The 18,258-nt window shown below is 43.0% G+C and overlaps 1 protein-coding gene across 1 annotated transcript in view; it reads left to right on the forward strand.

The window, feature by feature from the left end:
* The first annotated feature begins 712 nt into the window (after positions 1–712).
* AGBL1 (AGBL carboxypeptidase 1) overlaps positions 713–18,258 on the forward strand; it is a 272,145-nt gene continuing 254,599 nt past the window's right edge. Inside the window, exons 1-5 of the mRNA XM_061999859.1 lie at positions 713–777; positions 2,609–2,672; positions 3,854–4,000; positions 4,809–4,940; positions 7,282–7,375. Coding sequence (XP_061855843.1) covers positions 724–777; positions 2,609–2,672; positions 3,854–4,000; positions 4,809–4,940; positions 7,282–7,375 — 491 coding nt within the window. The 5' untranslated portion in view covers positions 713–723. The remainder of the gene's footprint in view (positions 778–2,608; positions 2,673–3,853; positions 4,001–4,808; positions 4,941–7,281; positions 7,376–18,258) is intronic.

Here is an 18,258-nt window from a genome sequence, read left to right on the forward strand (position 1 = left end):
ATAAACAACCCAGTGTAATAGGAGCATAAATCAATGAAGACTTCATTACTGAAACCTTAATGTGTAATCCATCCACCTACAGAGGAAAGGGATACTGAGAGGCAGCAAGACAAAATCAGAGGACGGTCTGATTTAGGCTACCCTGATATTTAAAAAGGCACTGAGAACAGTAACTCCTCCTGGAGTTAGTAAATTTGGTGGATAGTCATCACTCCTGACAGCCTGCCCCTGACTATTACATCCCTATGCTAAAAAATGCCAAAAAACTCTTGGGAAGTGAGTTCTGATTGCTCTTCTTTTGCTCCGGGAAACTTGAGACAGCTCAGTACTGAACTAATGAATAAAGGCATGAAAGAGCAAGATTAACATATGACTAAAACTATATGCGTTACCTAGAAGTAACAACATTCAAGACTGCTCTGACCCTGCTAGAGACTTTCCTCTCTGTGTGGTCCCTTGAGGAAGGTAACAAGAATTTGGACCCCTTCTCTAAGACGAGGGTGGCAATACTGGGTGAACCAAGACTTACTGGATCTCCTTAAGCCTCATATTCTGTTTGTCTTGGCTCTGAAGGAAGCAGTAATTCTATCATACTTTCGATTTCAATGTGGTTCATAAAAGGGCTGAACTTCCACATTCAGTGCAGAGATCTCTGCTTGTTGAGTTAATGCAGTAACAAATAGAAACAGCAGGCTCTCACTCTGGGCACGGGACAGCACTGAGATGGGGGTGAGACCTGCACTTTTCCTGTGGATTTTAGCTAACAACAAAACCAAGGTGAGTCTTTAGACAGGTGTCAATGCTCACAGACCCTCCTCCACGAGTATCCTGTTTTATAAGGGATTCTCTACCTGTTTTCTCCAATCTCTCATCCTCACCTGACCCTTCCTTTCTCCCTCCCTCCTTGCCTTCCTTCCTTCTTTCCCCTACCCTTTCCTCCCCCTCATCACATCTTGTTCTTTTGTCTCTCTCCCCTGCTGGTACTCTTATGCCTGTTGCTCACCTATAGCAGCACAAAATATATCAAGCAGTCAAAATTTGGTAGCATTGGTAATTAACCAAAGCCAGTATGATGAGAATTCTGGTTCCCAGAGATCTGGAGCTGTTTTTGTTAATAATCCTACTTAAAAAAATAAAACCACAACTCTAAGAAGGTATGATGTTAAGAACACAGAAGTTAGGAAATATCAGCACTAATGTAGATATTGCATGGAAAAGACAGTACATCATATTTGGTTCAGTTGAAGAGTGCTGCTGAGCATCCTTTAGGAGTTCTATGACAAAGGTGGAAACTTGATTCTCCAGGCAGGCTGGCAGGCAGCTGCTCTGATTGTGAAGACTATTTTCCTTTTGCATTCAAATGTCTCACTCAATGCACATCTTCCTCAACTCTAACAAAGAAGGAGATATGATAGCAGCTCCCTAATTAGCTACACAATCCACAGCACCATGTCAGTTTGTGCTGTGATTTTAGTAGGGATGCACTGGCAAAACAATGTCCATTTGCATTAACAGTCATTATTACAGATCTGAATTAGGTTTTCCTAATATTCTTCCTGGAGTTTCTTTTTTTCTAGATGTTGCTTATCTTAAATATTCTGTTGCATAATGTTAAATATGACAGAGAATGGTTGAATCAATTTGACTGGAAAAATGATCCCATATATCCAGAATATGTACTAGTAGGTTCAGTTTCTGAAGTGCTTCAACATTTGGAAATATAGGAGAGATGTATCTGTGAGATATTAACCTATTGTAATAATTAAATGGGAGAGAAAATGATTCCATTACAGTTTATGTGATCCTGAGGTTCTCCAGGATCAAGGCTACACAAGTGTAAGTTTTCTATTATGTTAAAGATTTGTATTGTGTTATATCAGCAAGAAATATAGAATTTAACCCAAATCCCTCATACAGCAATACAGACTGGTGATTAATTCTTCAGCCTCAGCAAGGAAAATCTGATTGGAAGAGAATTAAAGAAGGTTTCTAGTGTATCACATGGATGGTAAATATCATGTGTTTCCTTCTTCTCAAGTACAGTACATCTTTTTTCCTGAAGTGCAAAGTTTAAAGTGAATCTAAAGCAGAATGTATGATGTCAAGGTGTGATGCTTACTTGATTAAAAAATAGATTTAGGGTGTCTTTCTGCTCCCCAAATTCCAAGCTTACATGTGATTGTAGCTGCAAAGACAGGGAAATTTGCTTGTAAACAAGATTAATATTATTTAAAGATATTCAACTGCCAGTAATAAGTGATGCTCTCATGGAAAATCACTCCAATGACATTTCTCTGTAACACAGAATTTCCTCAAGGTAGCCAGATCAGACTGAAAAAGAGAGATACAATTTAGAATTTAGATGTAATTTCAGCAGAAATGCTACTATGTATTAAATATTGTGTGGTATGATCAGTGTGTCTGTCAGAGGCTTCTGAAATATGTTATCAATATGGTTCCACATATTCACTGTCCAGATGGCACAGAAAAGTACTCAGTATCCAAACAAGGATCTCAGTGCCTCTGCACTGCATGATGTACTGCAGCTCTGTGTAACATAAGTTCACTGTTCTGATTGATTTCTAAATTTGATGTCTTTCCATTTCAGAGCTCCTGTGACAAGGATGTCCTCCTGAATATTCTCAGTGTCCTCACTGGCTTACTCTCTCTGGGTAAGGAAGCAAAGCAATGTCTGAGGACCAAGGGCAGAAAGGGAGTCCTCAAATTGGTCAGGGAGGGCATAAAATTGCCAGATGTTTGCAAGGTGAAGAAAACATGAGTTGTAACTACTGATCAGCAGTCTTTTCTCCTGTGTTTGGAAAACTGAGCTTTTTCAGCAAGTTAAAGAAAAAAAGTGGATGCAGAGAAAATATCTTTCTTTTTGTTTAGTTTAAAAGATGCCTGTGAGTTTCAAAGTATTCCTTAATCCCTGGCAGACAAGCACTGGAAATTTCCACAAGTGTCAATGGGGGGAGTGGGCTGAGGCTGTGAGACAAGGAGAGCAGCCTGACTTCCCAGAGCACAGGGACTCTAATGGAGAGAGTTCAGCATGTCCCTAACAGGAACTTCCACCTCAGGGTTGCAGGGAGAGCACGTTGCTGCATGTGCCTAAACCATGTGAAGAAAATAAGTGAATTGGCAAAAGAACAGAAAAAATAATTGTTTCTTTTTCTTCCTGTTCCACCTCAAAAATGCCATTTGCTAAACAATTCTCAACCCAACCAAGCTGCTGTGTGTTCCTCACTCTATTGCCCGTCCAGCTGCTCCCTGAGCTAGCTGGAAAGCTAGCTGGAAGGATTGTTTATATGGAGGGCAGGAGATACTGTCTCCCTTCCAAGCAGCTGCACATGCCAGCTCCCTCCAACCACAGAGCCTGAAGTCGCTGCCCAAGTTGCCCAAGATCAGTGTTTGTTGACATGGTAGGGCTCACAGGATTAGTGTGTCCTTCCTTTGGAGACCTAGATTTCTTTGAAAGCTGCTTCCAAAGCTTTCATCCTTTTTATTTGGCAGAAGCCTGTTGCAGCTTAAGTCCTTTGGTTAATTTGCAGTGCCTAATAGAAGATCACTGAGCTTTCTGCTCCTTTGAAACCTGCTGGTGTCTCTGCCTATTCCTCTCTGCCACATTTCAATGCTTAGTGAAAAAATGCTGCAGGAGGTGAGTTTGATAACTGCTCGAGCCATGTGTCCAGCCCAAGGACAAGTGAGATCCATAGTCAGTTTTGCAAATACCCTTTGTTTGTAGCAATAACACATCATTGGAAGGACATGGTGTACTCTATGTGGGACAAGGGTCTGCTGTAGCTGTGGGTCAGGGAAGGGATGCTCTGAACACAGTCTCTTCTCTTTTTCCCAGGGACCGGACGGAGAATTCAGTATGTGATCAGCAAAGGGGGCAGTGAGGCATTGCTGCAGGCTCTTGCTGCTGCTGCCCAGGCTGAGCCACCTGACCATAGCACCCTCTTGCCCCTGCTCCGGCTGCTGGCCAAGGTTGGCCAACGAGGTACTGCTGAGCCCTGGGGGACTTCTTGGGGATGGGGAGGAGGATTTGAAACTAACAGACAGCCCCAGAAATTATCAGCATTGGGATATGCCTGATGGGCAGCTGTGAGTTTATTTTTGGGGTGTGATGCTTGTCTGTGTTTTGGTCAGGTGGAGATCCTGGCCAGGAAGGTGTACGTGCACATAGAGATGCTTCTTACACAGGTTTCATTCACGTTCTGCCTTGGGTTGACCTTGTTGCTGAAAGTCCCCCCAGCAGAAATGTTGTGTTGTTTTCCCTTAACCTAAGAAAGATCTTAAAGTATGATTTCTCCTTGTTGGCCCAATCCATGGTGGAGTGGCAGATCTTGGTATACAGGGGAGTTTCCTGAGGCAGGGAAATGCCAGGGCAGGGGAGAGTCTTGCCATGATCTGGCAGCTCTCACCACAGAGATAGACTGGTGCAACCATGCCCTGTCCCACTGAGGCAGAACCAAGAACAGCCACCAGAAAAACACAAGATCAAGGGGATCCTGTATCCTCCACCCAACAGGCAGAAGGCAGTGTCTTAAAGGAAAGGAGTGAATGGAGGCAAGTCTATACTTGTCCCCTCCTTGCCTGTCAAACCTTCCCAGGTACCTCTGTACAATGGATGTGAAGCTCTGGATGTGGAAGGTCAGTCAATGGATGATGTGGATGATGGTCCATCTGTGGTGTTGCCAAAGTCAGAAAGCCCATATCACAACCATGATTTGGTGCAAATATGTTTATCAGCACTGCTGCAAGGACCTGATCTTTGTAATAGTTTGATTCTTAATTGCTTTTCACAGATAGGAAGTTTGGGCTGAAGGCACAGAAGGCAGGAGCAACTGATGTAATATTGAGCTTGGCAAGAAGAAACCTGAGCAACCACCTGCCCCTCATCCACTGCCTCTGGGTCCTGCGGGTTTGTGCTTCTAATGGTGAGTGACTGGATTTTCCTCTTTTCCCTTCTGTGACAACCACTAGAGTTCTTTTTTAGTCATTTCAGTGTAAAGAAGCATCATTCCTGATCAAAGTTAGTGCCTGCATGCACTGTTAATATACAGAATCAGGGAGAAAAGCCAGAACAACCATAGAAAGAGGTGTTCCTCATGGGGCCCATCCAACCTTTACAGTGTATTTTATCTGTGGACTATGAAAACAAAAGTGTTGTAGCAAAAAATATTCATGGCAATGATCTCCTGTTCTATAACACAGTCAACTCCTTTGCTCTGAGACTTAATGTACCTTAAGTCTCCATGCAGTTTCCATTACCATAATAGCCAGATATCTTACTATTGTTGATTGTATTGATCCTCAGAACAGCTCCACAAGGAAGGGGAATAGGGGTGAGGGAGAATGAAAGTTGCTCAGTCAAGATCCCTCAGGAAGTAGATTAGATTCTAGTCTTCTGGCTAGTATCCACCCATCATGCACTCTCCCAGCTTTTCTTGCTTGTAATGCCCTCATATTAAATGATTCAAGTAATGGGAATCCCAATATTGTCTCCCAGAATCATTACAGATTCATCCAGGCTTTCCCTGCTACATAACACTGAGTTTGTCAGCCCAAATTCCCCTTTGCTCGCTCTAACCCTTCCCTCTCCTTCGCCACATCCCTCACACAGCAGATAATTCTCGATAGCCACCCTGACTGCAGTCTGCTGTATACATCCCAAGATTTAGCACCCCTGGCACGACACCCAACCCTGCAGGTCCCTTCTATCCATACAGGAGCTAGCTTCATGTAATAGGCTTTCTCAGGCAAGCAGCCAAGCCTCAACATTCAACCCCTCTCCCTGTGATAAGCAGTACTTGAAAGGCTGAGTGTGACTGAAAACACAGCCAAGGCCAGAAGATGAAACGTGCCTTTATTTGGGTTTCACAGCTGTGTAGTGACCCTGTGCTGCCTTCCACCCAAGATGATCATCTACACCCTTCTCTGCTCCCTGCTTCATCCCAATTCAGGTGCAGTTTTTGAAGAGGTTTTAGGATATACACTGGCCTCCTTTCTGTTAATGACAGACCCCAGAACTTTGCCTCTGCTCCTTTGCTGGAGCATCTCTGTTACTCTCCAGCTACCTCCAGGTGTGCTTTCCCCACTTCCACAAGTAACTTTGACTTTGTGGGCCCTGTGGCCCAGCTGGGAAGCTACAGGGGAGGTTAGGTGACAATCTATGTGGATGTGGTACCAAATTAGGAGCTTACATGTTGCCAAGCCTTAAAAGTAATTTCTATGAAGTGGAACAAAAGAGGATTCAGAAGCATGTAAATGTCTGAGAGCGCTTAGGTGTGAAAGCAGAGGAGATGAGTCCTTGTTACAGTCACATGCACCAGTTCTTTGCTCGGGGTTGCTCCTTTCACAATCTCTGCCACCAGCTATGTGTGGCAGCCCACATCCTGCTCTGGGGCAGGATGAGTTCAAGCAGCCTTTTCCACTGATGAATTACCAGCTAGTGTGAAAGTAGCTGGCAAGCCTTGCAAGGCTTTCCATCATAGGACAACTTGGCGGGGACACAGTAGGACTGCAGGAGATACTGGGCCCTCTGGCAGCTCTCTGATGACTACTGGGAGGTATTTCCAAAACAGCCAAACCCAGGAGTGGGCAAACAGCCAGGTCTCCCTCTGGCTGCTGTTGATTACTGGTCTTTTCATACTGTTTGCTCCCATTTAATATTTCAGGGCTATATTCACCCCTTCTTTACACAGAGGTCCTGTCTCATAGTGGGGAAGTCTGGCTAAACACCCACAATTTATTGCAAGTGAAAGTGAAAAATTAAAGGTAAATTTGGCCTAGGTGGAATTAAACTGCTTTCAGAAGCAGCCCTGCACCGCCCCCCACCCCCCAAACCACTTCCACGCTTCTGAATAACAGCACAGAAAGAAAACTCTTCCCTCCACGCCCCTGTGAAATAAACTGTCCTCATAGAGTCATCTGTGGGAAGTTTGGGATGAATTTGAGCCCTGTCACTTTGCTGGGAGATGACTCTGTTTAACTAGGATTTGTTCTGTGGAGAGTACAATATTTAGAGGTATTTTTGGGAACTCAGGGAAGAACTGCAGGACTGGTTTTGCATCTGATCTTGGCTCAGGTTGTGTCCACAGCCAGCTTTGTGCTTCAGGATCTGTGTTTGTAAAATGACCTGTGAAGTCCAGTTAGGAGCTGATAGAAATGTTCTCATAGCACCAAGGGCAGCTACTCCCTTCCCCACATCACCTCTAAAAACCACCCTTGCAGGCTACGTGCCTCTGATCTGACTGCTTTTCTCTTTTATTGGCTCAGTTACCACGGGAACTACACTTGGCATCAATGGAGCCATGGAGCTGCTTTTCAAAGTCATCACCCCCTACAGCAAGAGACACATCAGGACAGTCAGGTAGGCAGTAGCCCCAGGGGAACTCATCTCTCCAGGACAGCAAGACATAAAATTTTGGTTCCACTTGAAAAGGCAGAGAAATCAGAAACGGATGCACAATTTCCACTCCCTTTAAATCTGCAGGGTTTTCTAAGAGGCAGAAATAGTGCCCTGAAGGACATGTTAATGCTGTGATTCATCATATGATTCATGCTGGTGGCTATTTATCTGTAGTGTACTCTGTACATTGATGGCACTTTGATTGCAAGGTATCGTCCCTCATTTCCCAGTCAGGAGTGGATTTTGTCAGGACTGGGTTTTGAGAAGCACATGCTGGCAGCAGACAAACCTCTCCTGCTTACCCCTTAGCTAGAACCTCCTGTCACCACTGGCCTGGGGGCAGATATGGTGGATTCATGGCAGTGCTGCCTCATCCTCCTTTTGCAGACAGTTCTGAACAGGTCATCGTGATATTTTTGAAGTATGACAGTTCTTACTAGTATTAATCTGGGTCTGTTTTTAAGACCATTACAAATATTTCAGATTGTTCTTTTCTGCAGACAGCAAGTCTATTTTATATCTCTGAACATTAGTTCCCAAGTTGTCCATTCCGAAAACTTCCTCAGATGCCTTTCAAGGCAAAATTTGTAACGTGGAAAACATCCACAGAAGGACACAACATGTTTCTGTGGCTGGATCATTACAAATAGGAGGAAGAATTTACTGCTATGAACTATGCCCGCACAATCACATTTGCTTAAGCAACACAGAACGTGCCAGTTCTCCTGCTTACACACAGAATGCCTGTGGAGCACATAGTCCCTGCTTGTTCATGCAGGTCTCAGGGAGGACATGGCAACATTTGATTAGTTTTGGCTTCTGCATGGACCTGTCATAGGTGTGGTTCATGGCTGGTGATTTCTGATGAAGTAACTTTAGGCTGAGCATTGTATGTAGATGAGAAGTGAATGGACAGACATGGAACAACACTTTGATCTCTACTTGCTTAGCTATGGTCAAAGTAGGAGCCAGTCACTCTGAATGAAGACATCAGTAATAATGTCTGTCCTGCTGCTACTATCAAAGACTGACACCAGTTCTCCCAGTATCACCAGGTACTCAATGCATTGCCTGGGAAGGAATTTGAATTAATTTCCACTAGCCACAAATGATGTGCTTGCATGTCAAACATTAGTTGTTTGCCAAGTTCAGCATTCTTCCAGGTCTTCTGCATACCTGTCTGGAGCTATAAAGAAAAATATAGCAATTTGCTTTGCTAAATAAGATACTGAGTGGGCCCAGCAGATGCACAACTCCCTGCAGCTGCCTTTTTGATGGAAGCCAACTTACTTTTGCCTGTAGTTTTTGCGTTCTAGTATGGTGCTAAGTACCTGGAACTGCTTCACAGCTTCAGTTCTATATCTCAGCCAGAGTACCTGAAATTCCTCTGCACGTTCTGTCCAAAAGTAAGATAGCAGGATGTTTCCTATGCAGAGGTTTGAATATTACCCAACTCAGAGAATATTCTTTCTAGGATGTTATTCCTAGGATATCTGAGCACCCTCCCAGATTCCCCACAGGCCTCATATTATAACTTTAAGATTCAGGGAGCCTGGAGTACTGCTTTATGTATGACAAAGGTGGCCAGGATGAGTTAGAGCCAGAGCTGGGCTTGACTTCTGTGGCAACCAAAAGTGATTGATGGATCTGTGCCTGTGCTTCACCAAATAAACAAATTCCACTCAATTCCCTGATTTCTCTCCTATGAAAGTGTTGACTAGTGTTAGTTCTACTTCTATGATAGCCTCATAGGTCAGGATCTGTGAGTAGTAAGACTTGGGCCTGTATCAGCTCTCTGTTAAGCAACGGGATGGGCTGCATAAAGGCTTTGAAAATGAATTCTGTGCAAAGCTGATTTTTCCATTCCCTCTTTCCTCTGAGAGAAGTGGAAAACATGGTTTCTGACACACATTTCTAGCCTGTTTTTTTGATGAGATTCATTTGGACATGCAGCTAGTGCTGCTGAGGGGTTGCTGGTAATGTAGGCTGTAAAGTGGTCTGCAATACTCACTGCTAAGCAGAAAGAGGAAGAAATAACCTTTAGAAGAACACACTGCTTTGATTTCAGTCGTTCCAGATTGTCAACATGCAATATTCATTTTTTTTCTTCCTTTTATCTGAATTACAAGAATGACTTTGAATGCTACTGTGAATCTCTATTTCCATTTGGGACACACATGCACCCCCACCACCAGAAAATGCAAACTCAAAACCACTCTAGTTTTATTGCCAATAAGCAATTTTATTCATTAGTGAAAAGCCTGAGTTTATTTTCCCTTTGAACATAGGTATTTTATATATTGACTGTTGGCTACCTGGGCTTCTTCATGCTAGTTCAGTTTCCTAGTTTCCTTTTTTTACCCCCTTAAGTATTTGTGCTCTTAGAAGATATTTATATGAGTGTGCAAACAGAGGAGAAAAATCTTTTTTGGGACCTATTTCACAGAAAAAGGTAGTTTTCCTCCCACCTACACTTGGTTTAACAAGCAAGAACAATAAATCATCTGAAGCCTGGTAGCCTCTCAAAGCTACTTGTTCCATTTCATAACTAGGAACAGGTGAGAAGGCCAATGTCAAAAGTCTATTTTACATCAGAATAAACACATAAACATGTTTTGATAAAAAAGATAACCAAACCCACTCACAACCTATTTAAAGGCTTAGTTTCCTATTTTTCAATAGGGACTGTCTTTGCTTGCAGTTCTCTTCAAAACACTGCTGTCACTGGGAAAAGTGACTCCGAGAGATGTTATTGTCAAGAATTTAGATCCTGAGATCAGAAGCCTGGACTGTAGGGTTGGTTACAGATCTACTTTGCCAGCATTACCAAATGCCTGGGATAGCTATGGTCTGAAATTGCCAGGCATCTTTACAATTCATCTGAAAATGGAGGTGTGTACATGGGAAAATGTCCTTCTATTTTTTGAGCTTCTTCAGCTAAAAATGTGTAGGGTGACTGGGGGAGGAAGCTTATGGATGTGATTTCTGAGAGGGGGAGAAAGACTGAGAAGGAGTCATGTGTTTTGTCTAGATCAGCACGTGCTCCTGGACCTCTGACAGTGGTGTAGCTCTTCCCAAAGCTGCTGTGGCTATGCTGAAATCTGGAGTAGGTTACTTTGGTATAGTGTGCTGGTCACAGAAACATCTGCTTCTTTTTGGATATCAGTGTGGAACTTGAAGAGAACTCTTAGTCTGTAACCTGCCTACAGAGGAAAACTTCAATGTCCTCCCAGCAATCCTCTGATCCTCCCTTTGTATTTGCTCTTGATGTCTTCTTTCCACTTCATAACTATGTGCCACCATGATTTGCCCTCCTGCTGGGAAGGAACAGCCGGCAACTGTGGGGGCTGAGATTAGCCTTGTTCTTTGATCAGCTGCCAGGAATGCAGCATTGAAAAGGCACCCCTTCTCTTGTGGGTACACCCGCATTCTCCTGCCCTGGGCAGCAGCAGGACCAAGGTCACTTTAAGAATCTGCCCTGGAGAGTGCACTATGAGAGCTATTTTTTCAGCCAGCTAAGATGTGGAAACAAGATACATAGTTCTATTTATTTTTCCCAGTGGCAAAGCTCTGGGTTATTTAGAAATAGTCTCCCATGCTCCAATTGACCTTCTCTGGGTGTGTGCCAAGTAGCTCTGATTCCCCTGAGACTGTGACTCATGGACTTTATTGGTGTTAGTTGAGCATTTGAGGTCTCCAGGTTGCTGGTGCCACAACTGTGTGGATCTCTCCAGGACTATCCATACCTGAAGTAAAAGCTACATGGAAAAAAAAAAGAAGTGAAACTTGATGGGATTTAGAGAACTCCTAAGTTAAGGACTGTGAAATCCAAGTGAGAGGGAGATTCTAGACTGTCTTGCCCATTTCTTGTGATGCCATGCTTCAGAGAAAGTTTTCTGATATCCTTTTATAGGAGCGGTTTAAAATAAAGTTAGATGATGTTCTGTTGTCCTCAGTTCTGTTTGTCACATGACTGTGTGAGGGACAAATCTTCAACTCTTTAACACCTTCTCTAATGCAATATCCTTGATGGCCCACACACTGCAATGGTCCCTGCTGCTTTCATCTTCCACTTACTCCCTATATGTTCCATATCTGCTACCCTTCCCCTACTTTTTAGCATCCCTTTCAACATCTTTGCTAGTTTTCCCAACTTGTTCTGAGACATATTTGGATGTGTTGTGGGCAGCTGGATGTTGAATGTGACAATGGCAGATGTCTGAAATCAGGAGCTGTGTACCTTCAGCATAACTCTGTCTCCAGGTGGCCAAGCATCAGATATCCTCCCCAGGCTGCTGGAATGTCAGGCCAATGGCTTTGGAGTCTCTATATTGTCTGTGACTACATGTGCAGGCCTCTTCAAGCTGAAGGGATATTATCTAAGAATCTGAAAACAAAGCAAACGGAACTTATGATTCTTTCATATGAGGAGGACCAGGCAAATGGTATGGCTTGTGTCAGAGTTGTTCCTTTTTCTGTTGTTAAAAGATTTTCAGGCAGTCATATTTCTAGTTTTATTGAAAGCAATTTAGAGAGTCTTTTAGAATGTCTTTATTTCTCAAAGCTCTTTGTGGGTACATCTATTTACCACACTGAGCAGTCAGTTAACAGTAAGGGTTTGCACAAACTTCATACAAGAGATTGCAACAAGAATAAGTATTTGTCAGAATTGAAAACTCTCTTTCTGTGAATATTCACAAAACTTGGCTTTTTCCACTAGGCTGTTCCAGTAATTTGACTACTTAATTAAAAGTGGAAAGCAAATAGAACAGGTCTGGGAATGATGCCAAATTAATTCACTAGAAAATGTGATATGCAGAAATTATCTGCCTGTGCTCATGTCCAGCATTGCCCACTTTTGACACTTGATCACAATTCTTATGTTTGGTGCTTTTTGTCTTGTCCCAGCTCCTCAAGCACTTGCTGATAATCTCCCTTTCCATTAAAGGAAGGAAATCTTCTCACACAATTTTCTTCCATCTGAGGTGGATGTCTGGACTCCTCACATGGTAAAGGAGAAAAAAAAGAAGCAAGTTCCTTTGACCTATATCAAATGTTTGCATCTAGAAGCTTGAGGTGGCTTGGAAGTGTTTATTCCTTTCTGACTGGAGAATGAGTCTGGAGTGGGTAACCTGGAAGAAGCATGATGGGCATTTCAGGTTGAGTCAGGTAGAAGATTGCTGAGAGAGATTTGGAAAACACAGTCCTCTCCAAGCAGTGTCAGGGCTCAAAACCCAGGAGGAAATGAGAACACTGCATCTGTCTTGTCTTTGATGTGTGCTCAGGGGTGACTTGAGGTGGGGAGTGACTCATGGATCTGAAACATGCAAGAATAATGATGACAGGGTTGCCATGGTCAGAAAGTGGGTCTTGTATCACGTACTTCTGTCACGATGTGAGCTGAGAGGAAGATTATTACTGGAGTTCTGAAAGCAGAGCTCATGCAAGTAAAGAGAGGCACGCCAAGGTGATCAAGAGAGCACATCTGAAGTTAAAAGCCCAAAACTAGTGGGTCCGTATTTAATCTGACATTGTGTCATATTGACCAAGGAGAGATGCGAAGGCCTTGGAAGTGCTGAAGATATAAGTTAAAAGGATGTATAAAGCTTCAAAATAGACTTTGAATGTATGAATAATTACTCTGTTTTTCTCTGAATTCTTCTTTGTTTGCACACAACCGAGATTCTGTTTTCTCATCTTGGAACTGGTGCTTTTGATGTAGGATAAAATGTGTTGAGCTCATAGTGTTGAAAAGCGACCAAGCTGCCACATCAACAAATGCTTATAAAAGTGATCTCCTGTGACCTTAAGAACAACAGAAGAAATCAGAATGGCAGTCAAAGAGAGCAGATGTGTCACAGGGATGACCTGAGCACTAGAATTATCTCTTCTGTTAAGAATAATGAAGAGACACATGGAAGAGATCCAATTGCAAATGCATCCTAGACCCAGCGCAGACAGAGTTTCCTCAGCCTTAATCCTGGATAACTTCTGTCTGGTAGACCACCATATACATTTACTGCAATTCCATCTCCTGGATTGTCCTAACATTTCAGCTGCTCTCTGCATGAACAGAGACACATGTTGCATGGCCATTGCCAGCCAATATTTTGAGGATGAGAAGAAACTCAGTGCATCAACACCATGATTAGTTCCTCTGCAACCTGATATGGTAGCTGTTGGAATTGGTTCTTTTTGAGGAATGCTCCACACACAGCTTAATGCCCTTGTTTATTTGGCAACTGTTCCTGATAGGAGATCAAAAGCAAATCATTCTTAATTCCTCTTGTTAGTCTGTGTTTTGCCATTAATCGTGTTGAGCAGTTTGGATGTTTAATTGGAAAGTAACACATGATTCTACTGGAATGTGGTCAGAATGAATCAATGCTTAGTGCCTGGTTATTCTCAAATTGCTATTTGGTTCATTTGATCCCTGTAGAAAATTCACAGGAGGGGCTGAAATATTTCCTTTGAGCTATGTCACAACTAAATGACATGCATCCCATCTGGCCTTGATCTACATGGGATTTAGCCTAGAATTCCTGCTAGATAAAACTGGCAAATACTGTTCTGAATGGCATGATACCAGCAACAAAGGAAAAAGTGGTGTCTTCAAAATTCTTGTTTGTGTCAAGTGTCTTTTTGACTTGACTAATACCTTGGATAACGTGGAGCAGAGCTAGGCACATCACTGAGATAAGTAAATAAGTCTTAGTGTTCAATTTTAACGCAATGAACCATTGTAACAGGAGAAATGATCTTGAAGCTAAAGGTGTCCCAGTTTTATGCAGTTCCTTCTCCCCCATTCTTTTTACAGTCTCTGTGGTTTCTCTCAAAGAATGACCTGTTCTGATATTAATAATAAGTTATAAAAATCTCATTTCAGACTGATGGTATCTCAGTGCTGCTTTGCACAGTAAATAGAATTGCATTGCAGAATTATGCTTTCCTGGCATTGTACCCTTAATAGCAGATGAGAGAAATTGAAAAATTAAGAGGTAGAGGCAAGTGAGAAAGAGATGCTTTCAGATGAGATTTGAAAATAGATGAAGAATTGATGAGGCAGAGAAGAGCACCATGTACCAAGGTTGTTCCAGATGGCTGGACAAACATGTTGCATACAGAGACCCTGGTGCCATCTCTCGGTAGCCTCTGGTATGGCAAGGTTAAGTACGGATAAACCTACCTCTGGGGCATAAAAATTGGCAAACGAACGTTGCATGAAGGCAAACCCACTTCTTAGCTGAGGATGGTATGTCGTGGAAAGGATGGAACTGGTTTATAAATATCACTTTATAAAGGACACTTTATAAGTCTCACTGAGACTGTTGTTTTGAAAGATTATTTATTTTCTTTATGTCTAGCCTATGTTCTGTGTTTGAAAAGGAAGCAATGCTTTCACTGAAGGCCTTTCTTTGCCTGTCCATTGTTCCCTCCACTTTGGTGAGCTGGAGCATTATATTTGGAAAGATGGTATGAGGGCAATTATCAGATTCTTGACTTTTCACACCCAGTGGCTATGGCAGATGCACTTCATGGCTGACCTCACGTGATGGCTTTGGGTATGTCTGTACTGCAGACCGCTCTCAGCTTGCTGGGTGGGAGATTCACTCCTCCCTAGCTTAAATTTACCTCATTCTGCTAACAACTGTTGAGGCTTGCAGCAGAGCCTCCAGTGTGGGCTACCCAAGCTTCTTAGGACATCTTATCCAGTCTGGGAGTATTATTCATGTTGTTGCATCTTGTCTCACTGCTGGTCTCTGTGCTAGGAAGATCAAAGTAACACTTGGGTGCCTCGCTCCATTGTGGTCTCATTGTCTCTTCAGAGAATATCTCTTTGAGATGTATTTCCCATGTAGCTGGGGAAACCAGTGTCCCTCCCACCCAAATGGGAGGGTAGGACTTGATTTCGTACATCAGTTGCATCTCACAGTGTTTCCCAGAGTTGAGTGAATGTTAACAGTGGTTCCCTTTAGCTGAGTATGAGCCCCACAGAAGGGCAGACCTGATGTTTCCTGGTTATGCTAAGCTATTTTTATGTAGCACAGAAGGAGCAGAGTGCAATAAGGCAAACTTTTTTTTAAAAACAACAACAGAGGTAGAAGGATTGCAAAATATTTTGCAATCTAGGAAAAAAATGAAGGGTTGGGATGACTTCTGGAAGCTGGTAGGTAATCTGTGACACGAGGGGTGGACAAGCTGCTCCTGATCTGGATGTCCAGTGGTGGTAGTGCTGTAAGAGCAGAGAAGGAGGAAAGCCAACAGTGGAAGATAAAAGATCTCTTGTGTCTGGAGTGGTAATCTGAGACTTTGTGTTGCTGTGAGCAAGTCACCTGAGAGCAGATTTTTCATGTGATCAATGTATGCACTTAGAACTGTGCCTTTTTAGTGCCTTTTTAAGAGTAGTGAGGTTATGGTCAGTTGTGTCTGAGGCATTCAGTGAGGACAGAGATAGAGGGGGTGGGGGCAATGAGAAAGGGGAGAAAAAAGCAGCAGTGAATTTGTGAAAGGTTTTATGTTCAGGCAAGGTGCAGCTGAAGTGGGCTGTGGAGTGAATGTGGAGCTGGCAGAGTGAGGAAAGGGTTGAGCAACAGAGTTATGTGACCTTGGAGGCATGTTTGAGGTGGACATTAAGGGTCAAAGCTTTTGTAAAGCATCAGACAGACAATACTGAGGAGACTGGGACTGGAGAGAAGGCATTTCTAAGCAAAGCCTGCCTGAATTTGCTTGTGGAGGTGATGAACAGGTGCCCACCCTGCCTCTTTGCCTGCATCCATTCTCCTGTATCAAGGAGACAAAGAAAGAATTCCCCCTGAGAAATCATTGAGTAATGACGTGAATCTCTGATACAGAGTGAGTAGATAAAGCTGAGGGGACTTGCTTGTGTCAGCACATATAAGAGCCCAGAAACTTCCTCTCCTTTGCCTTTCACTTGATTTATTGCCATTTCTCCTCCCTCCCAGAGTCTGTTGCCCTTATGAAGGTGGTAGAAAGCAGATGTGAAATCCTGCCCATGATAACTTTCAGTCCAAAAGTCAACAAGAAACATTTGATGGAAACAACACCAATGAAAAGAAGCCTCAATGCAGAGCTTCTACAGTAACAACTTTGCACAATGCTGGCTTCAGGAAGGTTCTGTACCCATGATGGTAACTGCCCTAAGAATTTCCTGGAGTTGCTATGGCTTTTTTTTCTAGCTCCTCCAGTGCTGCCAGTTCTGGTAGGTGAAGTGTAAGCCAGTCTCTAGAGCTATTAGTGTTTTTAAAGCACAACAGTGATTAGACCTGCCCTGAGCAGAGTTATATCCCACAGTGCCAAAGCCCTTAGCAGTACCCCTTCTATGCTAGGATTCCCCATCCTGACAGCACTGCTGGAGCTGTACCAGCTGTAGCAGCAGTAGGGTAGCTAGTTTTAGCAATACAGAGACAACACAACTGACTCCTCTCTAGTGGACAGGAGAGAGAGAGCAAGCTCCAAAGTCTTCTCAGTCTCTTTCAGACTCTTGTGGTTATTGGACACTGATTATAGAGAATAAAAGAAATAGTAAATACTGTTTGCCAGGCTCAGGTGAAACAGGACAAGAAGGTTTTATAACAGTAATGTTGAAGATGCAGCACAGATCTTGGGCTTGCTAAGAGTGGCAGGGCTCTTCTCAGCCTCTTTATCTGCAGGGTCACACTTGGAATGGCAGCAATGCCAGGAAAATCCATAAATAAACCCAGAGTTGAGCTGTTCTGGGATGTGTTCAGGGACAGGGCTTGGAACATGGAGGAGGGAACCTGAAAACTTGAAGTGGCTGGTGAGGAAGAACAGGGCTGCTGACTCCTAATATGACTGCAGCACTGAGGCTGGGTTTGGAAACCCCCCCTGAAGTGTGAACCTTGGAAAGGTCATGGCTCTGAGATGGAGCCTTTACTGTTCCTGCTGGCTGCAGCAACAGACAGGCTATTGCAAAACAGGAAAGGGAAAATCGTCCCATATCTTTGGCACATCTACTCCATGTGTTTCTTTCTTCTCCTGTGTTAAACGAATGTAGCTTGGGCTTTGTGTGGACCATGGGATGGACATTGCAATGGCACAACAACTCTTGCTGCCTACTCAAGCTTCATTTCTCTCATGTTTTTTATTGTTTTAAGTTGCATTTACATATCTGTGGTTATTCCAGCTTTTACCACTTTCTAGTTTTTTCTGTGTAGAAAAAAACACAAGGGCATGTGAAAGAATCATCCTGATAATGATCATAATTTTTACTGAGCTATTTAATTATTTATCACCATCGTTTCATTCTCATATTTACAGCTCAAGTTGTACCAGCCTTGGCTTTGATATGGTCTGTTTTCAAATCCCAGAGTTTGACTTGATTATATCAGATGGAAGCTTTCCAATGAAAGGAAGGAGGAAAAAAATAAACCTCCAACCTAACTTTTATTAGGCTTTTGCAAATTACTGCTTCAAAAAGCCCCTGCAGTTATGTCAGTGTGACATTGCAGCTTTCAAACAGCAAATATCAGGAGAATTTGACCCAGTATTTGCTGTATTTTGGCATCTTACTGCCTTTTTTTCTTTCTAAATCCTCTAGCTAAATGTTGTGAAGAACAGGCACCATCACTAAGATGTGACCAGATTACTCCTTAATAAGGAACTGCATTAATAAGGAACTGCAAAAAGAATCCTTAGTTTGCATTTGACTGGATCATACTGGCTTTCAACCAGTCTTGCAAGCTCCACGATGGTGTAGTGACCTATGTTGCACTCATACTGCCTGATTTCAAATCTCCTCTCTTGTAGGCATGGGAATGAAAGCTGAGTCTGTGCTTTGGCTGCCCTTGACAGTAGTTTTACAG

This window comes from Colius striatus, chromosome 7, assembly GCF_028858725.1.
Source record: "Colius striatus isolate bColStr4 chromosome 7, bColStr4.1.hap1, whole genome shotgun sequence".
Taxonomy (NCBI): Eukaryota; Metazoa; Chordata; class Aves; order Coliiformes; family Coliidae; genus Colius; species Colius striatus.